Source organism: Lepisma saccharinum, chromosome 25 (assembly GCF_977018435.1).
Source record: "Lepisma saccharinum chromosome 25, izLepSacc3.1, whole genome shotgun sequence".
NCBI classification, from domain to species: Eukaryota; Metazoa; Arthropoda; class Insecta; order Zygentoma; family Lepismatidae; genus Lepisma; species Lepisma saccharinum.
The window spans coordinates 36,037,565-36,061,387 of NC_139253.1; the positions used below are offsets into that span (position 1 = coordinate 36,037,565).

The 23,823-nt window shown below is 35.3% G+C and overlaps 1 protein-coding gene across 1 annotated transcript in view; it reads right to left on the reverse strand.

The window, feature by feature from the left end:
- Window positions 1–23,823, reverse strand: part of LOC145978833 (heterogeneous nuclear ribonucleoprotein U-like protein 1) — a 69,765-nt gene that overhangs the window by 5,689 nt on the left and 40,253 nt on the right. Inside the window, exons 10-15 of the mRNA XM_083111711.1 lie at window positions 23,147–23,275; window positions 6,976–7,144; window positions 6,240–6,461; window positions 5,638–5,707; window positions 4,808–4,973; window positions 739–904 (exon numbers count right to left, since the gene is read on the reverse strand). Of these exons, the coding sequence (XP_082967837.1) occupies window positions 739–904; window positions 4,808–4,973; window positions 5,638–5,707; window positions 6,240–6,461; window positions 6,976–7,144; window positions 23,147–23,275 (922 nt within the window). The remainder of the gene's footprint in view (window positions 1–738; window positions 905–4,807; window positions 4,974–5,637; window positions 5,708–6,239; window positions 6,462–6,975; window positions 7,145–23,146; window positions 23,276–23,823) is intronic.

The window sequence follows — 23,823 nt, forward strand, 5'->3', positions numbered from 1 at the left end:
TTCACTCACAATGCTATATCTCACGAACTAATTATCCGGCAGCTGTGAAATGTATACACGTATCTTTTGAAGGTTACTACTAAGTAAAAATCACATGGATTTAATTCTAGTAACGCCATCTATGAGTCAGCCTACGAACTTTTCAGCCCAACTGTTATGTGTACCAAGGAGGTGAGAAAGTTGTCACCACAGCCTTTGTACATGCATATAGTTCAAATTTACATGATGTATCAACTGTTTTTCACAAAATGACCTCAAGGCTGCAACACTAATCAAATGAGCTTCAAAATGCCATTTTTGTTATTTTAAACGTGGCACCTCCTATACACACTTGCACCAGTGAAGAGTCGTCGTTTCTCTTGCCCTTTGTTAGCCTAAAACATACAGAAATTTCTCGGCAAATGAAAATTCAATATCTATGTGCATGCTTACTGCACCAGAAAGTTTACTAAGAGAGGAGAAAGTTGGACAATGGCCTCAGTTTGCAGGCAGTTGAGTGGGAAAGCCTTCGCAGTGGCTCAAAAGTTGACAGCACGTGGACCACAAAGACTTATTATTCTTAAGGTATACAGGCACTAATTCAAAGTTGGAAATATATGTAGATAAGCAATAGGTCTGTGCTAAAATACAGCAAACTTGTGCAACCTTACATACAGAAATCTACTAGATAAACAAAAACAAATTAAGGTTTTCCCTTGTATAATGTTATCATACTGTAAAAGCTCAAGTGTTAATTACCTTTCCATCCTGGTTGGCTGTAGCCTTGGCCTCCCCCACTTCCACTGCCACTCCAGTTCTGCTGCCCATAGCTTCCTTGTCCACTGCCCCAATTGCCTCCTCCACTGCTACCACCACCTCCACTTCCCCAGCTTCCACTCCCTTGATTGTAATTGCCTCCCCAGTTCTGCATGAAACAAAAAACCAAAATTAATTAGAACTTTACAATTTCTCATACTACTTCAGTCTATTCAAACAAAACTTACAATGTAATAATTATATTTTAACCTTTATTCATACATTGATAAGTAGAGATATGGATATTTAGTTTTTGATGGGACACAAAATTTGTAATAACATGCTGCAATGTTCATTTTTTCATGTTTTTGAAAGGTGTGAGGTAAATTCTCCCACAATGTTTCGTCATGAAATGAACTGCAAAATGGAAAATAAACCATTCAACACAAAACTTTTTATTTTACCAGAACAATAGTTTCCAAAGTGTGAATTATCCTGAGAGTTAGACAGCAGCATAACTGAAAATTTATTTTCTGTTAAAATATAAATAACAAAATTGGGCTCTTTACACAGGAATAAACTAAATACTCTGATAACTAAGCATTCTATTATTAAGGAAATGTTTACATTGCATAGTAAGTTGTTTTAAATCAAATTTAGGATTATATTCACCATTTAAGAAAATATCATTTTATGTACCACTTTTAATCCAAAAATGTGGCCAGTTTTTTGTACCAAAAAGCTTGATCTTTTTTTATTACACATAAATATGTGGCTCTACGATATCAGCTAAGCCCAATGTGTTGCAAGTTGCTTGAAGATTTACAAATTACCTGAAATTCAAAATAAACCAAGATCTTTTTCCCCTCCCAAATTTGGGAACATTTTTCGTCAATGTTTTTTGAAAACATTATGCCCTAATCTGCATAATTAATGAGAAATGAATATAAAATTGAACAAAATTACCACTACTTTTTTGTATTTCTACATGTTACATAGCTTCAAAAAGAGAGTCCACTCCAGTGGCCCATTCAGGATTTGATGTACCATAGTTAAATGTGTAGAACACTTTTTTTTTCTTTTTTTATCAGAAGAGCCTGTGGTGCATGTTATACATGGAATAATTCCAACACCTAACATGAAACTACATGTGTTTTCACTAGGAATGTGCCGAAGCCGATTACAGCAATCAGTCGGACTGGCCAGCAGTCTCCCCCCATATGAATTGTATCGAACATGACTGGCACCTTCTGAAACGTGCCATTGCAAACCGTCCTCATCCACCACAAATCCTACGTGATCTGATACACGCTGCCATTCAGGAGTGGGACAATCTTCCACAACATGCATTGGATAACCTGGTTTTTAGCATGACCCATCATGTTTGATAATGTCTACGGGTTCGTGGAGGCCACACATGTTACTGACTACACGGTGAGGGGTTTCTGATAGGTTTACTCACCTTGGTAATTATTGATCCTTTTGTTGCATTTTACTTTGGTTAGGAAAACAACTTTGTTTCGTTTGTTTCTTTGGTTATATCTTTCAGAATTTTCTTCTATGTTTTGTGTTTTGTACTTTCATTGCCCTAGTCAGAGGTATTGACATGTGTGACTTCTGTGATGCAGAAAATAAAAATTGTTATATGCAAAACTTTCTTTGACCAGTATATATGTATATATATGGTCATGTTGACGATTATGGTTGCAATACAAATGTACATAGCAAATTTATCGGTTCCAAAAATTATCGGTGAGTACATCGGCATCGGTAAATTTTCAGCTTCGTCACATCCCTAGTGTTAACCATGCCACTGCATGTATCACATATATATATATCAACAGGCGTAAATACAAATTACGCCTTCGAGTTTGTAAACGGTCGCAGGAAAATATTGTAAACAATGTAGCCAACTTATTGAGTCACCAAGCAGTGTTGCATTCTGGCAGTGACTGAGTGTACCTTCGTTCACACGGAAAACGAATAATCGGTATTTTTTGCATAAGAAATAATGGAAAAAATCCTCAAAAATCATTTCAGTTAGAAACGTGTTACGAACAGATGCTAGACTCCTGCACACTGAATAGTATAAATACAAATTACACCCACAAGTTTGGCCAACGCTGACAGGAAAATATTGTAAACTTTGTTAAAAATTGCTTCAATGGTAGTATTTTTTGTTTGCCTTCTATCAGAACGTTTTACATCAAGCACCTGTCATAAAGGAGCCAAATCATAGTATTTTTTTTGTGTGTGAAATAACTTCCTCAAAAATAGTTTCCACTTTAGAAACTCATCACAAACAGGTGCTATATTGGGACCACAGGCAAAAGAACCTGTTCAGAAGCCCGGTGCATCGACTTTCGCATGGAAGGGAGGGGAATATTTATGAAGGCTTCTGGCAGAAGTTTCTTGCCGTTTGTGGTCACCATGGGTTTTTCAATATGTGCAGGTAAACAATGTAACAATTTCATTAAAAAATTGCTTCCACTAAAACCTTTACTATCAGGTATTTCTACAAACCAGGTTGGATTTTTTAGTATTACTAATTAAAAAACAGACACCATTCTGGTGGTGCACACCTCCTATCACACCGGAGCCAAATTGATTGGCATGTCACCCAAGAAATAATGGAAAAAAACTTTCAAAGAGATTCAAATTTATGACGAAGTTATATAGCTCCTGCTCCACTTCTGGATATTTGCAATGCTTCCCACATAAAGACCATTTCTGGATGGAGCTACTAACTTTTCTTCTTGCTTCTGCCATTCTCTTACATTTGCTTCTCTCATCATCAAAATTTCGAACTGCAATCCTGTTGACATTTTCCTACGCATACAGCAAAACTTCTAATTTGAAAGGAGTACAGACCTTGCTTTTTTCTACTACAGAATAAGCAAGGTGGTTACAAAAGTGAAAAATTTCAGATGCTAAACATAGTGGATAGAAGGACGGGCTGCATAGATTGGTGACTTGTATTCACAAGACGATATTCCATCTTGGTCCACACAGCAACGAGCGACTCATTTGATACACATGTATATTGCTTTTTATTGACTTAGCAACAGTTTTATAACCTACAATCAGAAAGACCTTTGCTGCATAAAAAATATGGTGCACATGATCCAGCAGGGAGACCCACTACTCTGCATGGTAATCTGTACATAAACTCAGCATAAATATTTTCCTCCATTGTCATCATCCTCACAATAATTCAAGTTAGCTTTCACATTGCAGTGAAGTAAGTATGCACTCAAAATAGTCTTACCTTATAAACACCATAAGACAGAATAACAAGGTCTCAGTCAGGTGAAAAAATTAGCAGAACTGATTGTTCAACTGGAAACTTCAATAGCTAGGGGCATGCATATTTAGTTTTTGACGAAAAAACGAAATTTGAAAAAAAAAAAACACATTGTAGTGTTAATTTTTCATGTTTTTGAATGGTTTGAGATGCATTTTGTGACCATGTTTTGTCACGAAATAATGCGAAATGAACTGCAAGAAGCGAAATTAACTCTTAAACACGAAATGTAGTGTTTATTCACCGACGCGACACCTTCTGAGGTCTGAATTATCCTGAGAGTTATGCAATTCCCGGAAAATTGAATAATTCTGCTGTTAATATCGGAGAAGCAAAAATGGACTCCTTTACACAGAAATAAACTTAATACTCTGATAACTACATAAATGTGCTATTAAAAGTGAAATGTTAATTCTGTGGAATAAGTGTAGTTTATAAATCAAATTTAGGATTATATTCACAATTTTAAAACCAAAATGTATTTTTATATACCACTTTTCATCCAATTTTTCACTGCTATAACACCGATATTTTATTTTATTTACCGCTTTCGAACCCGAAATTGACTCAGTTTTTGTGCCGAAATATTGCTTTTTATTTACCAAAAATATGTGACTATCAATAGCCCTTTCCAGGTTTAATTTTACTGGTTGCTGATGTCTATCTGTTCCAATTTTTATGGTCTCAAGATGACAACAAAAGATTATCTTCTCACAATTGAAGCTATCCAATCAACAGATGCAACTCAATATTGTAACGACTACTTACTTTACTTCCTGATTGGTTCCTTCCACCAGAGCGGTTTCTGTCATATCCACCGGAACCTCTTGAATCATATCCTCCAGATCCCCGAGAATCAGAACGGCCACCACGTCCTCTTCCCCAACTTCCCTGGGAACCTCCACGGTAGTTCTGTGAGCCACCTGAGTAAGACCTGCAGAAAAGGAAAAAGCATAAAAGACCATCACAACATGAAGTGTGCAATAACATGCTGAATTGTTCATATTTCATGTTTTTGGAGGGTATGAGGTATGTTTTCCTGCCATGTTTAGTCAGGAGATGATGTGAAATGAACTGCAAAATAAACTTCCAACACAAAATTACAGACAACTATGAAGTCTGATTTATCCTGCTAGTTATGCAAAATCATGGAAAAATTTTATAATTCTCCTGTAAAATTTGCATTAATGCACTACTTTATACAGGAATAACCATAAATACTAACTACATAAAGGTGCTATTAGAAAAGAAATGTTTATTTTGTACAGTAAGAATAGTTTCTAAATCAAATTTAGGATTGTATCCACCATTTTAACACCCAAATGTTATTTTACATACTGTTGTTGATCCCAAAATGTGCACACCAAATTATTCATTTTTTGTGGCCTTATTACATTTTGGATTTCACATTTTTTCAAAGATTTTGTAATTCCACGTTAAATGTCAAGGCAAATCAAACAGAATGAAGAATATTTCATTTTTCTTAATTACCTTTAAAAACAATAATGTACAGCACAAAATGCTGTTTAGCCACATATAACATAACATCAAGATTACATTGTATATGTTTAAAAAAAAAATCCAAGAAATGTACATACCTATCTCGCCAACCACCACCACCACCTCCTCTTGGCTGCCAGCCACCACGAGATCTGTTGTCCAATCCACCTGAAATAAAGGTAAAGAATGAAAGTGTAATGTCTCTCATGACCTTTCCATGTAAAAATAAACATGGAATTATGCCAAGCTTGAAAATTGTGTAAATTAAATTTAAAAATAATAACAATACACAGTATGATCTTTCATTGTTCTATGAGAGGCTATGGGTAATCAACAGCATTTGCTTATTACAGGTTTGTCAGAATTAACACTAAAAAAAACTGGAAAACAAACCACATGCAAAACAAAAAAAAAGTAAAACGTTTATCCAAAGAAAATTTCATACTTGTATGTATTTCTGAAGCATGTAAAATTTTAGTACCTATGAAATTATGGATTAATGCCTGGCCTTTCTTTAAGTGTGAAATTTGAAATTATGTACTTTCCTAAAGTTACAATTGATACCTAGTTTTGTTTAGGTTATAATGTTTAACGTTAATGTATAATGTTTTGCTTAAAAGAGCATTTGCATATCTAAGCATGAGGGAAAAAGAAAATGCTTTTCCCATTAATTAATAATAATAATTATTTGATAATTTACCTCTTCCACCTCTGAATCCTCCTCTAAAGCTTCCACTCCTTTCTCTACTGTCTTTGCCATCTCTGCTGTCACTCTTAAACCTTTTGAATTGCTGCTGACCGTATCCTGCATCCTTGCCCTCTTTATTGTACTGTTCTACAAGAGCTCTTGCTTCCTTCTCTGGCAACTCAACATACATCACCTCAGTGAATATCTCTCCAACTTCAGGAACCTTGAAGTTTGCTATAAAATTAACAGCACAGTTGAATTTAAAGTTACATTTGCTGCAGGTAAAACTAGATTTATGTTTGTATCAGTGCTGCGCTTGAGTTTTTATTAATTTCAGGAAGAGAACCAAAATCCATCCTGTCAAAATTGGAATAGGTTACGCACTGATGCAGACACGTACATACAAACGAAGGATTTGAACATATAAGCTCATAATATATTGTAGCACCTGAGACATCAGTAAACAATAAATCATGAGCTGGAAGTGTTAGATAACATGTACACAAGAAAATTAATTTTAGTGATTAAGGAGGAAATGGACATCAGAATGCTACTTTTTTTTCTCTTTGAATGTAAAACTTTCCTTCAAAAGAATTTGCTACTTATGTGATGCTTTATCAAAGCAAGTAATCAGAACATTCAACTAGGCTAACCCATGCATAAACCTTGGGACAGCCTCCCTGTAAGAAGTGAGAATAACAAGTAACAACAAAAAAGACACAAGCACATGAAAATACACCATAGTTACCTTTCATTTCAAGAACGGCCGATTCTGGTACATCTTTCCCCTCCTCCTTTTCACGCTTGGCAACGCGTATCTTGAACTCCTCATCTGTTGGTACTACTACAACTGCACGTCGTATGAAGCCCTCAAACCCCCTCATTTTGCGTCTTTGGGCCGATGGATAGACATTCGTCTGTATAGGATTGTAGATATGATAAATGTCCCAAGTTGGTGACTACTATGTAGTGCATGGGCCACCAGGACCCAGCACTGCTTCTACACATCTTAAACAGCGAAACAGCTCAGAACAAACTCTGTAATGATAAGGGCTTAAACATATGTTTAGTACGTGTCTGAGAGACATGCTCTCTTTTGCCGTTATCTCTCCTATCCCACATCCCACCCAACCCTTATCTTACACTATGACTAGCTTAAACCTACCTGGTCTGGAAATCCTTTTATAATACTTTATTGAAATGGAAGATTTTATAATTAGTATTCGTTCACTTACAAGCTAATATTATAAAAGCAGTGGTGACTGCAATCTGTAACGTCATGGGAGATATTACCCTAAATTATTACTAAGAATAAGTTTCGTATTGTACTATGTACCATCCATTTCTTTGGCTACATTTTAAAGCTGCTAGGCTGTTGCTTATGATCCAAGTAGACGACAATTCCTTCCACAATCCACTCCTACACAAAACGTACAAAATATATCCATGTAACATCACCTACCTATATTCAAACTACAGGAGTATGGTCTTATTACATAAATCTCTATCCTAGATGCACGTGAAGTACATCCTGCATATAGATCCTCTGGTGATAATCTTCCAGTGCAGAAACCACGTCTTCCTCCTATCCATAGTATTTATCCATGATATTTTCCTGAGCACTCCACAAAATGTCCATAGTATCTTCAGTCTTCTTGAGCAGAATAGGTTTTTATACATATATATCTAAAAATCTTGGATTCCATTTACATTTTTCCCTAACATTAAAATTACATCCTACAATTGCCCATGGCCTTATTTTCCTGTTCATTTTACGAATGCTTATTAAAAATAACCTCCAGTACAGTAGAAGTATGTTTGTACATATTTTGCTAACAAACCTAATCGATTTCCTTACTTTTGTCTGCTAGCTACTTATTGCTATTGGCTTTCACCTAAAACTTACCTTCACACTGTACTTTCCACTTGCGGTCATCTGCCTCGAATATAAAGTAAAAATTTTACTTACCTTGCAGACAGCTCTCTCAACCTTGAACATGAACTCTTCAAGTACTCACCACTTTATCACTTCTTGTCATTGCTGCAAAGTGCTCAAATAAATCTTACCTTTCATTTTAACAAAATATGCTAGGAAATTCACAAAGCAAGAAGAGTTCAGTTATTCCTAATTCTACTAGGTGTTATAATTTAAAGCATGCCAATGGTCAGTTCCGAATGTAGTTTGAGCAATATATCATCTTGTAAGAGAACAGCTAACAAGGAATAGAAAATGTTCACGACTAAGGAACAACCTGAAAGCCAGCTGAAGTACAAAGAGGAATAAAGCAGCGATCCTAATTCAGGCGTCACTCGGGCATTCATATTTCATTAGCCTGAAAACCTTGTGCACTGTTGTATTTTAGTTTTTTGTTACTTTAGTACTTGTCTCCATTAATTATGGCAATGAAGATGAATGTGCACAATTAGGTTCTTTGACGGGCCAGTGGAATATTCATAAACTTTAGTTATTCTTGGACAAAAATGGAAAGATAATCAGATTTGTCTACCTGCACATGCAGGATAAGTAGTACAAAACTATTTTCATGTAACATTTGAAGTATATTATACAGAGTGATTCATAAGTGATGGTCCAAACTGTGAGGGTGAAAAGTATGAATTAGCCGAAGTTAAAACATCTCTGTTAATATGGGTCTGCAAATGAACTGTTGTGGAACAGTAGAAAACAAGTAGTGAAAATTTTAATTTGAGTCCATAAATGTTATATGCTTTTCAAATAATTCAAAATAAAACATTTCCACAATTTTGAAGTCTGTGCTCCCTCGGAAAGTTTTGTTTTGCTCCAATTCACTAATATTACCAGATGTACCAAACTCTTATGATATTCCTTTGATTGTCAAATACTAACACTGCCAGAGAAATCTTTACGTATATTAATTCCAACACTATTGTAATGGTCATACTGCTACTCTGTGGTAATTAGGGGTCCAGTGGGAGACTTCTAATTTTCAAAATACCCAAAAATTAAGATTTTCCTAAAATTTTGCATATTTTCTGTTTCTATTTTTCCAACATTGGGGAACGAGAACTACATGTCCTCAAAGAGAGTTTTGCCATCCTGTAAGGCACAGCATGCCTTATACAGTCTTTTTTCCCCCTCCAAGTAGTATTTGCGAATTCTAAATGCAATTTTGCATGGTTGTAGGAATGTACCACTGCTAAATACATTTTTCCATTCACTTTGGCCTATTGTGGTGGCAACAGGGACACGCTGAATACGAATTTGTGTAAAACTTGGATTTTCTTCTAACCTAAACTATCATTATTGGAAGATATAATGTATAAATTTCACCTACGATAATAATCCGATCATCCCTAGGGGAAAAATTAATTTCTTTATAACAATTAGTTCTCTTGCTATAATTTTCTTTGTACATCACGTCAAAATTGAAAATTGTACACCTGAAAATTTCTCGTCCAGAAGGACTCATGTATGCTAAACGATAAATCTGAAGGGGCCCAGAGGAGACAATGTAACTGTGGTGCCACGAAGGAGCCAACTCTGCTCGGTCAATTAGGTACACATCATGAGAATTCCATTAAAATGTTTGGAAATAAATTTTACTGTAAAACACTTGGCTCACGTTCTCATTGAGTAAGCTAAATATTGTAAAAATTGTTTTCTACATGAATTGAATTCTTGACATGTCTGCAAGCAAATACTGAACAGGTTTCCTACATGCTTATGTGAGTAGATGAAGCGGAACAGGTTGTGTTCATAGCATAGTAATTACACTATTACAGGCTTACACTGCTACTCTTTACATCTTTTAAGTAGGTTACCCCAATACATGTATACAATGTTCTCCCTGAGAAAAGAATGTTCAGCCACCATGGTATGTCGCACAGACTACTTTTCCAGACACAATTCCTCACAAATTAATAATTTCTTCACCTTTAAAATGCTCAAATTAACTTATCTCAACTTTAAACATAATTCCACACACTTTCAGCATTCAACACGATTCTTATCATTCTGTGCAACTTGTGAAAATCATTACACAAACCAAAATCATTATCAAATATTCTTGTGTACCCCAATTTTAAGCTGTAAAAAAACGTATAGTGTGCCTTCCATTTTCCATGATTGGGCCTTTAAGGATGTATATCTGTCACTTTCAACTGAGCTGTGATCCACTGGCTTTAGATCTTTTAAATTTATATTACCGAAATTCAACAGGATTAAAATATACATTGAAAAAAAATAATAAATAAATAAAAAAAGATTTAGTCGAATGAATAACTGTATTTGAAATTTCTGTATATTTGTTGTAATAGCCATCGCCATGTAGCTATTTACGAATGGGTGAAAGATATAATGAAGGGATTTCCCCCTTTCAACGATACTGAGGCAAATTTTGGAATCTGTGATTAAGTGATACATCAGTTTCAATGTATTATGTTAAACCTGTATACCCATTTACGTTATGACTGAAGATGAAAGGACAATGCAACACTCCTTTATCACAAGCAGAGAGCAGTTTGAACAACCTATGAGATTTAAGTCCTCCTCCATGGCCGTGTGGTCGAAGGCACCTTGCTTTGGACGGTGGCTGCGGGACGGTGGCAACCCACCATCGTGAGGAAATTGGGGAGCTTCAAATGAGTAAGCGTAATCCAGTCGCGTAGACCTACTACAACGGCCGGGGATACGTTGGGCTGACCCCCGACTATTCCAATCCTGGTTGAAGATCTCCACGCTTAGAGGTGATGAGGGAAAGCATGGGAGGGAGACCGGCAGCCAAGCCAAGGCCCTTCATGGGCTGTTACGCACCGGATTATTATTTTATATTATGAGATGTAAAAGAAAATGCCCAACAGATGAAGGAACAAAGGCTGACAAGGAAAAGAGCCTTACATTATTTGTTAAAACTACACTATAGAAAAACAAGCAAAATATTTGAAACATTAAATAAATACTACATTTTTTCAGTTTATGAACTCTTCTTGCTTGCATATTATAACTATTATTAACATGTTATAATGCTGTCCACTCATTATGTTCCCACAATGACTATCCGAGCTAAACATACAATAAAGCAAAACAAGAATAAACAAAAATCAGTGACTAAACTTGTTTAATAAATCACACTAGAAAGTGCAAGTAACATAGACCTTATTGACTTACTTAGCATTAAGAACTTAATGCAAATTAATTCAGTGCTTATTAGTTATTATATGTAATCTATTTATCTCTGCAAACACCACACAAAATAGATTAAACACTTTGTCTTGTGTTCACTCCTTGACTACTCAGACCAACTAGTTATTTTCAAATACAAACATACAAGTTAACTGTTTCTTAAAAGACCAGCTTCTATCTAGAACAGATTTTGTACCCTTCAATATCAAACTTAGTTTCATATTAGGTTAGAATAAAAATTATTCCTAATATATATACACAACAACAAATCGAAACATAATAACTTTACCTTACGCTGAAATTTACACATAGTAACTTTAATTTAACTTATGTTCTATCCCTTTGAAACATACCCCTCAAGAGCAATTTTAATTGCAATTTGTTCATTTTTTATTAATCAGAAACCAAGCAACTAGTGTAAAATTTAACATACATTTTCATTAACTATATTAGAAATTCTTAAATATAAGCTCGTAAGTGCTGAAAGTTGCAGTTTGACTAAAACTATAAGCTAGCCTAGAGAAAAATTAAGTTTTCCTTCACCAATTAGTTGGAAAGAAAGAATGCTAGATCTAAAGAGAGTATTTCTAATATCTAACTTCTATCTATATAAGTACATGAAGTACCTTATGGTGAGTTTACATACAAAGTGCTGGTCCTAAAATATATTTGTAAAATACCATTAAATTATAATCTACTCCATATAAATGATGTAATCTCCAGTTATTAAATAATTAAACTTATTGAAATATGTATTAGGAATTAAAGACTGTTTTCATCCTAATCGGGGAGTAAGGTCACCACAATTAAGCATGTAAAATCAAAACCTTAATACGACATTTAACCTTGATATTCAAATAAATAAAGCTTATTTTAAAATTAATTTACATTTAAACAGCATTTACAGACATATCTCAGCCTCAAAAAGACTTAAACGCAACATGCAGAAATACTGGTCTAGGCTGAAGTAGCCATTAGAAACAAGCTGATATTAAATAAATATATGTATCTTGATGCAGCTAGTAAATCAGGAACAGAGAAAAATTCCAAATAGTACACATTTTAATTCTCCTTTCAATTGTATAAAATGCCCCTTCAGGTTAAAATTGAACCAGTCATTCAAGGGTAGCTACTAGCATAATATACTGCCAGACAGACAGGCAGGCAGGGGGGGGGGGGCAGTTTTTAAACAATCTACAATTTTTTTAGGTATCTTTCCAAGAATTTTGACATTATTCTTTTCTGAATTCTTGTGTTTGAAAACAAGTTTTACCAAGGAAAATATCCTGCAGGGTCCTCAGTTTCCTTTTCACAGAAAAGTGCTAATGGAATGATAAAGGGGGGGGGGTCACGAGGGGGTGAATTTGTGTTTCCTGTAGATGGTGATGGACAATGACATGTTTTGACACTCGTATGTTAATTGATTGATTTGGTGTTTTAAGTCCACTTTATGCACATCAAGGCTAATCGGAACTGGATCTACAGTTTAAAGTGGGATCCGATGTGCCTCCACCGGGTATCGAACCCGGGACCCCTTGACTACAAGGCGACGACGCTACCACTGCACCATCGGGGAGGTCACTTGTATGTTGAGAATGCACGGCCCAGAAAGGGAAATACTGCTTCGCACCAGTCAACACTCAACACAGAAATCATGAGAAATTTGACATTTCATGTGGTGTACATTTACCCTCCGACAAGAGTTAAGGTATGCAAAATTGTAAGAAGAGCTGGTTTGTCAACAAGTGATATGGATGTGGAGTTGTACGCATTAAATACGGATTCAGACCAAAGCAACAAGTGACAAGTCTTGGAAACCAACTTTCAGAAGGAACGCGACAAGCCACGCTTTGGTGTGAAATCTCGACACTATGTGGCTAAAGTCTTGTTGTGTCATTTGTTGCTTCAGTGTAAAATCTCCTTTAGATACACAATAAGAAGATTATGTACTCGCACGGTAGCCAGCAGTTCAAGGTAAGATAGAAATGTACCAGTATTTTTGAGTCAAGGTTTTTTTTTAAATTTACAATAGACAATATTTTCTTCCTGTGAAAATTATCAATAACAAGTGTGCACATTCACGCAAGCTCCTGCCCTCTCTATGTTTAGCATTCCAAACCTTCCATATTTATAAACAGTAACTTCACCCTTATACGTTTCTTTAAAAATTATTAATGCTAAAGAAATACAACCTGGCTGCCTAGCCTACATACACCCACAAGGATATAAAAAATGGACACACATGACAGTAAATGTTTTACGCCGTGGAAAGAATTCTAATGGAGTTGTTTATGATATTTTCCTGCAAACATTGAAAACCCTGTGGGTGTAATTTGTATTTATATCTGCTAGTAATACGGGTTATATGCAGTGACTAGGAATCGCTAGCATCTGTTTGTGATCACTATCTTCCATTCGTGACATGTTTCTTAACATGGAAACAATTTTTTAGGAAGTTATTTTCCATTATTTCTTACACAAAAAATACCAATGATTTGACTCCCGTGTGGCAGGAGGCGTGTGCTTGATCACTGCCAGAATGGCACTGCTTTGTTTGGTGATGCAAAACGTTCTAATAGAAGGAAAAAAAACCACACATACACACTGCGGAATAGATTTTTTAATGAAGTTGTTTACAATATTTTCCTGCAGAGATGTTATTTCTTTAAATTAGGCACACACAGGAGATGTACTCATAGAATTTTTCAGCGAAAAATGCAGGCTCGACCAGGACTCGAATCCGGGTCTCTGGCATAACGTGACATTGCTTTACCACTGAGCTACCAGGTCAGCCTAGAAACATTGACAAATCCTTGGGTGTAATTTGTATTTACCTTTGTTTATATATGCATGTTGTACAGTGTCCAGGAATATCCGGCATCTGTTTGATATAGTATCCAACCTGGACACAATTTTTGAGGAAGTTACAGTCCATTAATTATCATACCACAAATGCCAATGATTCGTCTCCTCTGTGATGAGAAGTGTGCACGTGATCACTGCAAGAATGGCACTGCTTTGCTGTTACACAAAAAATTCCAATTTAAGGCAAATAATCACAAGTCTTTAATTAAGTTGTGAACTATATTTTCTTGGAAACATTGACAAACTTGTGGGCATAATTTGCATTTACGGCTCTTGATATATACATATTCTATGCAGTGTCAGTGAAAAACATGCATTGTTTCATGTTAGCTGTCGGAATTATTCCACATATTGCACAACAGTTTTTTGGGCAAAAAATAATAATGGAAAAATGCACACTAATGCTACATACGCATAAATGCAGAATGCACTGAAGTTTGCTGTATTGTACTAATTTGTTCTAAATCATTAATGTAAATACACAAATCATGAGGATTAAACAGTGAAGGCACTGGACGGTGATGCAGAATGCCAAAAAAGTCAGCAAAAATAAATCAGTCATTTCATCTTGTTTTCGGGCATCAAAATGGCAGTTTGTGTAAATGGAATTTTCGGACTATATTTTGTACACATTTTTAAGACTTCTTGTAGCAATATTTTTTCCGCTGGACAATAATGTGCTAGGTAGACTCAACTACTCAAAAATACACAGAAAAATTCCACATATTTGATTAAAGTAAAATATAGTGTTTTTATTTTTGACTTGAAAATACAAAAGTTATTTTGAGTTAACATAACTTTCGCTGCAATTTCCCACATCAATTTCTAAAGCAAAAGACACTTTAAAGTATTGTGAAAATTGTGTGTTAGAAAAGTTTTGCTAAATATTGAAAAATGTAGCTTGTATGTGTATGAACGTGTGCTCCTGTTAATGTGTTACCTTGCAACCATGAATCAAAGGTGGTAACATGTGCACACTCTGTGGAATGGGAGGTATCAGCTGATGCTAAATACATACACAGGGTGGCTACAAACAAGCAGAAATGAAATTCCCTGACTTTTCCAGGTTTTCCAGGATAAAATTTGCATTTTTCCCTGACAATTACAAACTAAACTAAATCGATGTTTTTGCAAATAGAAATAATAAACTCATACAGATCCACGTATGGTTTTGTTAAGTGCCAATATTATCTTCTATGAAAATGACTGAATTTCTCTATTCTCTATGATTTGAATTCAAACTGCAAAATAGTGAATTTGGAAAATTATTACAATTCACAAGCTAAGGAAGGATTATGGAATTTTGTCATATGCAGTAAGTTTAAAATAAAATACTGGATTATTTTTAAAGTTACGACTAAATGAGATAAGAGTGAAGAGTGATTGATTAAGAAATACAATTTGTAATTTATCAGCCTCCTTATACATTCTCCGTATTATATGTTGATATTTCCACTGAGGTTTGGAACCCTCTGCTTGCAAAAACTATGAGTGCGGACTCATTTTTCAATGCATAAAGCTTCTACTCTGTAAAAACAACTTAACTCTTGCATATAAGTGAAACAACTGAATCGAACAAAGGAAGTGTCATATTTCCTTACATTATCAATGGGATTTCTGCTTCAGTACAGTATATCCAAGTGAAGTGCTGTGAAACTGACATGCGTTATACCATTAATGCTGACGAAAAGGGTATGCAAGTATTAGAAATTTAACGCAAGGAATTTATAGAATTGCATTGTATACGTACCTGATTTAGCTAACCAACACATTAAAACAGGTACACTCTAATAATAAAAGCTTCTGAAACTTCATATATGAGGGGCATCATGAAAAAAGCTCCAATGGTGCTTATACGCAGCACTAGTGGTCGGAGAGCGACACACAAACACATGCAGGCAGGAAGAAGTGGCACTTGAATGTACCGACTTTCATCTCTTTGTTTAACTGAAGAGGTTTCTGGCAGGGCAAGGATTTGACAGCTACATTGCGGTAGAGATAGTTCCACTCTTTGCTGTCACACACATATACAATGGACATACAAAATTTTGTGCCATGCTACAACACATGCCAGAACAACGGTGGTGATTATGCCGAAAATTTGGTTAGGACTCACTGTTACTAATGCAATAAATTACAACTGATATTCTTGTTTTATTTATGCCTAATCGGTAGGGCCCTTGATATTTTTTTATTCAAATTGCTGTATTTTCTTATTTTTTATTTTTTACTATATGGTGTTATTTTTCCCAAAATTCACATTTTCATTTTAGCGCATTTTCTGGCAAATATCTGAAATTATACCTTCATCGTGTTTTTAAACTACTGTTTCAAATTGTAAGTCACATGGCTTACGCCTCTTCGCGAGAGTTTGATATCTTGAAAGTTATTTTGGGAAAGTTATTTTCCATACCCCTTTATTAATTTTAAGGTAAAGATTTTAGATAACGGAATTTTGGTGTGGAGTTAGGGCCCCACACTTTCTTGATCACGGCTGAAGGAGGGGGTGATGTGATCAGCACCACACTCCTGGCTAACTTTATCCCTTAAAGTTTCCTCAAGGTACCAGCTTCATATGATGCTGGGTGAGCGCCGGAGCAATTTGAATAGGTGGAAAATATGCCGGTTCTCCCCTGCAGGGGATCGACCCCGGGTCTCTCACATAGTAGTCAGATGCCCTAAGGACTGAGCTATATTATTACTCGCTCGAGAAATGCCGATAGTGCGCACTTAGCTTGGTAATTCAAAACATATCTCGTGCGACAATACAAAGATGTGGCTCCCGTGTGACGGTAGATACGCACTCGATCTCCTGTTAGAACCCTGCCACTTTGCTCTGTGATGCAAATGGTTTTGATAGAAGTTGAAAAAATCGTGGGAAATAAATGATTTAATGTGGCTGTCGGAATTATTCCACGTACGTATAACTCTATAGTTTACTCTTCAGTAAAATGTTGGAAAACTTGCATGTTCTATGTACACAAACATGGCCTAGGAAAGACAAGGATGTTGGATTTCATGGAATTTTTCGTTGTTTCAGGACATTTCTTTTAAAAAAATTGCTAAAAACGCCAACAATTCGCATTTTTGCCAAATTCGCATTATTTCGACATTTCGAATGGGCAAAAAATGTGTCCCGACATCACTGCACATTCCTAAACATAATCTCGCAGCAATTACCATTATTCACGGTTTTGGTGTTTGCGAAAAATCAATGTACCTACTAATTGGAAATTACTTTCTGGCCACCCCTCGTATAAATCAGTAGATGGAAAGTGAAAATTTAGCAGGGCTGGCAGAGAAAAGTCAATTCTTGAAGGAAGTGATTTGCTGTTATGATTGAATGATTCGAGTAAATATGATATTAAAATATTTACGGATTTATTATTAGTATTTTATTTCATAGTATTGGACATCAACCTTACTCAGTGAGAGATTAATGACTATCTCTCATGAGTTTAAACAGACAGGACACAGAGTGGCGTTAATTTCATTGCAATACTAGTGTTGCAGTAAATTTGAGGTTGGGAGCATGCACTTGCTAATTTTTTTCCTTTCTGTTTGCCCAACAAAATGCCTTACTACGATATCCGACAACTATCGGATGGCGCCACCTGGTCTTACCCACTCCATCTGTTGACAAGTCCCCTTAATACTCCCATACGGACAAGAAAAAATGATAATTCAATGCATTTTCCACGTAATATTTAGAGGCTTAACCTTTACTCCTCCGATGATACCAACCATATGGTATCATCAGAGTAAGGTCGTACTGGCCCGATGATACCATATGGTATCATGGTGCTGATTATGAAATAAATATGCTTTTCGGAACTTCATACTCTTATGTTTGGGTGGAAACTCTGACACAGGTCTGGAGCAAGCCTGGGAAATTCATATTGATGACCCCCCCCCGCAACATATCCATGCCACATTTCCGAACAGAGTTTCACATTTTCGCTCATTATTCAACTTGTATGGTACCCAGGCACATGAAACATGTTTCAATCTCTTTGGAAACGTCCATTCTTTGAAGAGAATACTAAGGTTTGCGCCTTCTCCACAAAATAGCGGGAGAAGAGGAGGTAAACTCCAAATTTTTATGTTGTTTTTTTCATTGAAATTCGGTAGTCGCGCCCCCCAACACCCCTTCCTCAGTTTGGCATTCTGAATTGTACACGGTTGCATGCTCTGATGTTTTAGCTGCAAAACAAAACTTATCCGAAGTAGATTGCTCCCATAGTACCAGAGTTATAACAATTATCCTCCAAAAATGCAAATTAGGCCTACCTATTTTTCGTAAAAAAAAAATATATATATAATAAATCACATTTTGGCATATTATTCAACTTGTATGGCACCAAAGAACATGAAACATGTTTCATTCTCTTGAGAAATGTCCATTCTTTGAAAAGAATACTAAAGTTTGCACCTTCTTCCCAAATAGCGGGAGAAGAGGGGGTAAACTCCAGATTTTTATATATTTTTTTCCATTGAAATTCGGTAGCCGCTACCCCCAAACCCCCTTTCCTTGGTTCGGCATTCTGAATTGTACACAGTTGCATGCTCTGGTGTTTTAGGAAAACAAAACTTATCCGAAGTAGATTGCTCCCATAGTGCCCAAGTTATAACAATTATCCTCCAAAAATGCAAATTACCTATTTTTCGTAAAAAACCAGTTTCACATTTTGGCTTATTATTCAACTTGTAAGGCACCCAAGAACATGGAACATGTTTCATTCTCTTGAGAAATGTTCGTTCTTTGAAAAGAATGTAGCATACTCCAGATTTTTGTTTTTCCATTGAAATTCGGGGGTTGCACCCCCAAACCCCTCTTCCAAGGTTCGGCGTTCTGAATTGTACACGGTTTCATGCTATGATGTTTTATCTATAAAACAAAACATATCCGAAGTAGATTTCTCCCTTAGCGCCCAAGTTATAACAATTATCCTCCAAAAATGCAAATTACCTATTTTTCCGTAAAAAAAAATTCACATTTAGGCTTATTATTAAACTTGTATTGCACCCAAGAACATAAAACATGTTTCATTCTCTTGAGAAATGTCCATTCTTTGAAAAGGATACTAAAGTTCGCGCCTTCTCCCCAAAATAGCGGGAGAAGAGGGGGCAAACTCCAGATTTTTGTTTTATCGGGGGACATGCCCCCCTTCCTCGGTCCGATGTTCTAAATTGTACACCGTTGCATGCGCTGATGTTTTAGTTGCAAAACAAAAGTTATCCGAAGTAGATTGCTCCCATAGTGCCCGAGTTATAACAATTTTCGTCAAAAGTGTGTTCGAAGTCAATGGAGGCGAAATTCCCAGACTTTTTTTGACACCTCAAATTCCCTGACTTTTCCCGGTTTTCCAGGTCTGTTGCCACCCTGATATAGCAGTAGTGCAGTGTAACAGTGATTTATTCAAATGCCCCTGCCCCCAACATTCCCCGACACTCCAAAACTTTCATCAGCACTCTCCCTAAAATTTTTACCAAAGGGTCACGCTGTGTACATATTACAGAGAAGCAAAATTACTTCGTAAGTCCAAATTATAATTACATTAAAGCATTCGTTTAATAATCCCTTTATTGGTTAAACTGATTGTATAAATTTTGAACATCTTTATTGTATTTCACAATTAATAAAAATGAGGAAAAAAGAACATTTAAAAATCAAACTGAAATGCAGGAGAGCACGTGAGAGTGAAAAATACACAGGCGATGTTTCTACGGCCCTGTGAGGGGAACTAAGGAAGTGCCATAGCTGATTTAAGGACATGACATTCTGAAGTGTTCACTGAAAAGGTACTGAGAAGGGTCGCCTGAGGCCTTTATTGGAAAAGATGAAAAAATATTTCACAATCCTTTGGGTTATTGACGTGTTTTTTAATGGTGGTGGTGCATCATAGATATCCACGAAATGAAAACATTGATGAAAATAGAAATGATTAATTAAGCATTTGTTACATTCCTGTTAGATTCTATAAATTTTGACAATATCACTGAAGATTGTGTTAAGAAGATTAGTGTTGATGTGCCGTGGTTCTGCAGCAAAGTACTTTAAAGTAGTGAAAATTGTCGTATTTATTTCTTAAATATAATTTCAATTGGCTTTTAAAAAATGGGGTGTTTGGTTCCTTTTCCTTCTACTCTATGCACTCTCAAAAAGAGATTGTCAGTTTTGAAGAAAAAAAGCGATAAATTGAACTTCACTACGACCAAGCAACTTACATTCGCAACAAAAGTACATTTAAAGGAGGAAGTAGAAGGTAAGGAATCGGAACTAGTGAATAAATATTTACAGGAAAACCTCGTTAATACGAAGTTCTTCCCATTCCCCAGCCGATAACATAGGATTTATAATGTATTTCAATACGGATAATTTTTAATACAAAGTTGTTTACAAGACCCTTCTGCAAAATTGGTTTCGCTTAATTCGAAGTAGACACTATAAACCTCTAAGTAGTCAGTTTCCCTTCAGTTAAAACCAGAAAACTTTGCTTCTATTTTGCATTCTTCTTTTGGGATTTTCCAGGTTTCTTTTAGAGTATTTTTCTATATTTGTGGCCAATTTTTTTGCAATTTCTTGTATCATTTTTGAGTAAAAAATAATATTAGCACTTAATTGTTTTATTTTTCCATATGCTTCCAAACACCACAAACCAGTTGCTTTTACCGAATTGTTCAACTACTCTTGCAATTTGTGAAGAAAAAACATGCTTTCATTTCAAGAGGAACAACAGTTTTTAGGTCATCAATTTCCAAGCCATTACTTTCAATCTTTTGTCCAGCACTCCTGTCAAAGTAGAGGAAATCCAACTTTGGGGCATCGCCAGATACAAGAGGCATGAATTGCAGTATTAAAATAAAGAAAAACATATCTGCACATTAAAATTTGAGCAAAATCTTTCAATGGTGTTATATTTATCCGGACTGATAAAATGCACACAAGGAAATTGAGCCACAAGGGAAAAAAAAATGTTATCAGGTTCAATAAAATTGTTTTAATTAACGTATATATTTTGAAATTTAGCAGAACATGTTTAAATTATATTGCAACGAGAATACTAAATTTCCTTGATTTTTTTTTCCTAAGGCATCTCCACAAAAATTATCAATTACTGTATTATTTTAAATTTCAAACCAAATCTTGCAAGAAAAGGCATTCTGCATATCAGACAGGACATTGACAAAAACTGAAGCACATCATACAGGCAATAATACTTTGGCAAATATGCATCTTAATGTCAATTGAAGCAAGATGACTGATGATTAGAAATCAAGAACAAGAGGAAGCACGCAAAACACACAAACACAACTTTCACAAGCAGGACTGCCAGTGGAGTAAAATCTATTTTATATGTGCATATACTTTAAAATATTGATTTCACTCTGGAACATGATTTTCTAATAAATAACTGACAACTTTGAATATATGGTTTTGTCTATTCTAAATAAACTGAAACCACCAAGCTTAGATACTGGAATGACTGGTTCATATTGGAAAGGGAAATATGTCTCCCATGTTAAGCAACTGGCCTAATGGATGGTACTGAAGGAATAGATCTCGTTCAGAAAATAAAAAAAGTACTGTTCTAAATCAAACCCGATGATCAGACTAGTCTATAGTTCACTTTCATTATATGTAGTCTCCTTTGACCACCAGGGTATTTTCATACATTTTTCACAGATGAATCCTTTTTAATATTATACCAATCTTCCCATCCAGAATCAGCTAAAAATATATGAAATTATTATTCCCAAAACAGTCTAGGATCCAGCATGGGACTGCCTTTATGGCAGTGACCTGCTGTTAACAGCCAATTAGGCCTGCAGTTTCCAATCGCTCCTCCCTGACCCAGCCAACAGGGAAACAGGATTTTGTCAAAATAACCGTTGTGCGCTGTGATTGCACACCGGTTGGTACGGCATCCTGATACTAAGGTATGTCTACCATATATATAAGTAAGATCACCTGACTAGTTAAGATGTAAGCACACTGATTTTGTAGACAAAATGTACCACCTTTTTTCTTATGCTCCATCTACGTATAATTATATATTATAAACCTGAATATAATGCCATCAATTCATCTCAAAGGAACGTTTAAATGCACTTAGCGAGCTGCCCAAATTTTAATTGCGAGAGACAGCGAATGTTAAAATGTACGACAAATACCCTTATTCTGTGATTAATGACTATGCACACTGTTGAATTAAGCAAATGAAAAACAAAGACCTTAAAACTAAACAATTAAAACAGTTGAATATGTATTAAAAATATTTTAAAAAACTGTGATTGTTTTGCCATTACTTACATGCTATTATATTTTTTAAGTATAACAAAAGTACCCTTATAACTAAAAAATATCAAAATTCTCCATGTCTCCCTACATATATGTATTTTCATTTTCTTATACCCATTACAAATATATAACTACTTTATTTTCATTAGAATTTATATTAAAACTAGAAACCAGCACACAAACTTACCAAAGTAAATGGTAAACTTTCTTGCATAGATAGAATTCTCACAAAAATTGCTATTCCAGAAAACTACATTCATTACCATAAAGTTGGCCATAAATTTACTAGACAAACCATAAAAATACTATATATATGTTAGTAACTACCCCATATTAATAAAATGTATATACTAAAGAGTTTTATTTAAACTTATTTCTTTAGGTGAATTACCATTTAAACTATTACTTGCAATATTTTTATGATCAACCAGATGTAGACATAATAGGTAATCCAACCTTGGACCTATGCATAAAAATGAAAATTCACCTAAATGGACAATGAAGTCATTTGGGAACAATAATGAGAAGACGAGCAATTTATGAAGGCTGAACATATCCACCTCCACACTATTGGATTGTGAATTACTTTACCTGATCCAAAATATAATTTCTCCTCCGACGACCACCCATATCAAGCAGCTTGTTCAAGCACTTTGTACATTTGTCAATAAGAACATCCCAGCGACCAGCATAATTTCGTTTTCTTGGCAGACCCATAACCTAAACAAATAAAAAATTACGATTAAAAAATGACACTAAGGGATGCTAAATAATACATTTCCCTCTCATTTTGACAAAACCAACTTTCTTATTTTTCCAGAGCATTTCAAATTCACTGCACTAACATGTTAAAGTTCTTGGCGTTGAATAACACTTGCTAGTAAACAGAATGAACTTTATTCAATGCACATTCGTGCCATCATAGAGGTAGACAAAACTAAAAATATTTCAGATATCAGCCCCTTTTTCTCAGGAGGCAGCTTTCCCTAAAAAGCACTTGACATAAGATTAATTAATATCCAATTATGAATAAGATTGGATTAAAATGAATTCATTCTTATGCTGGAGTGTCATTCTTAAACAAGACTCGAATGGTAACAGCATGAATCACTATGCAATACATTCTAGTATACAGGGTGAGTCACCTAAAATTAGCACCGGAAATATTTAGTGAACAAAAAATATTGAAAAACTATTTTTGCAGATATAAAGACATGACAGCGGCTCATGAAATTAGTGGACAATACATTCAACTATGTCAGGAAGTA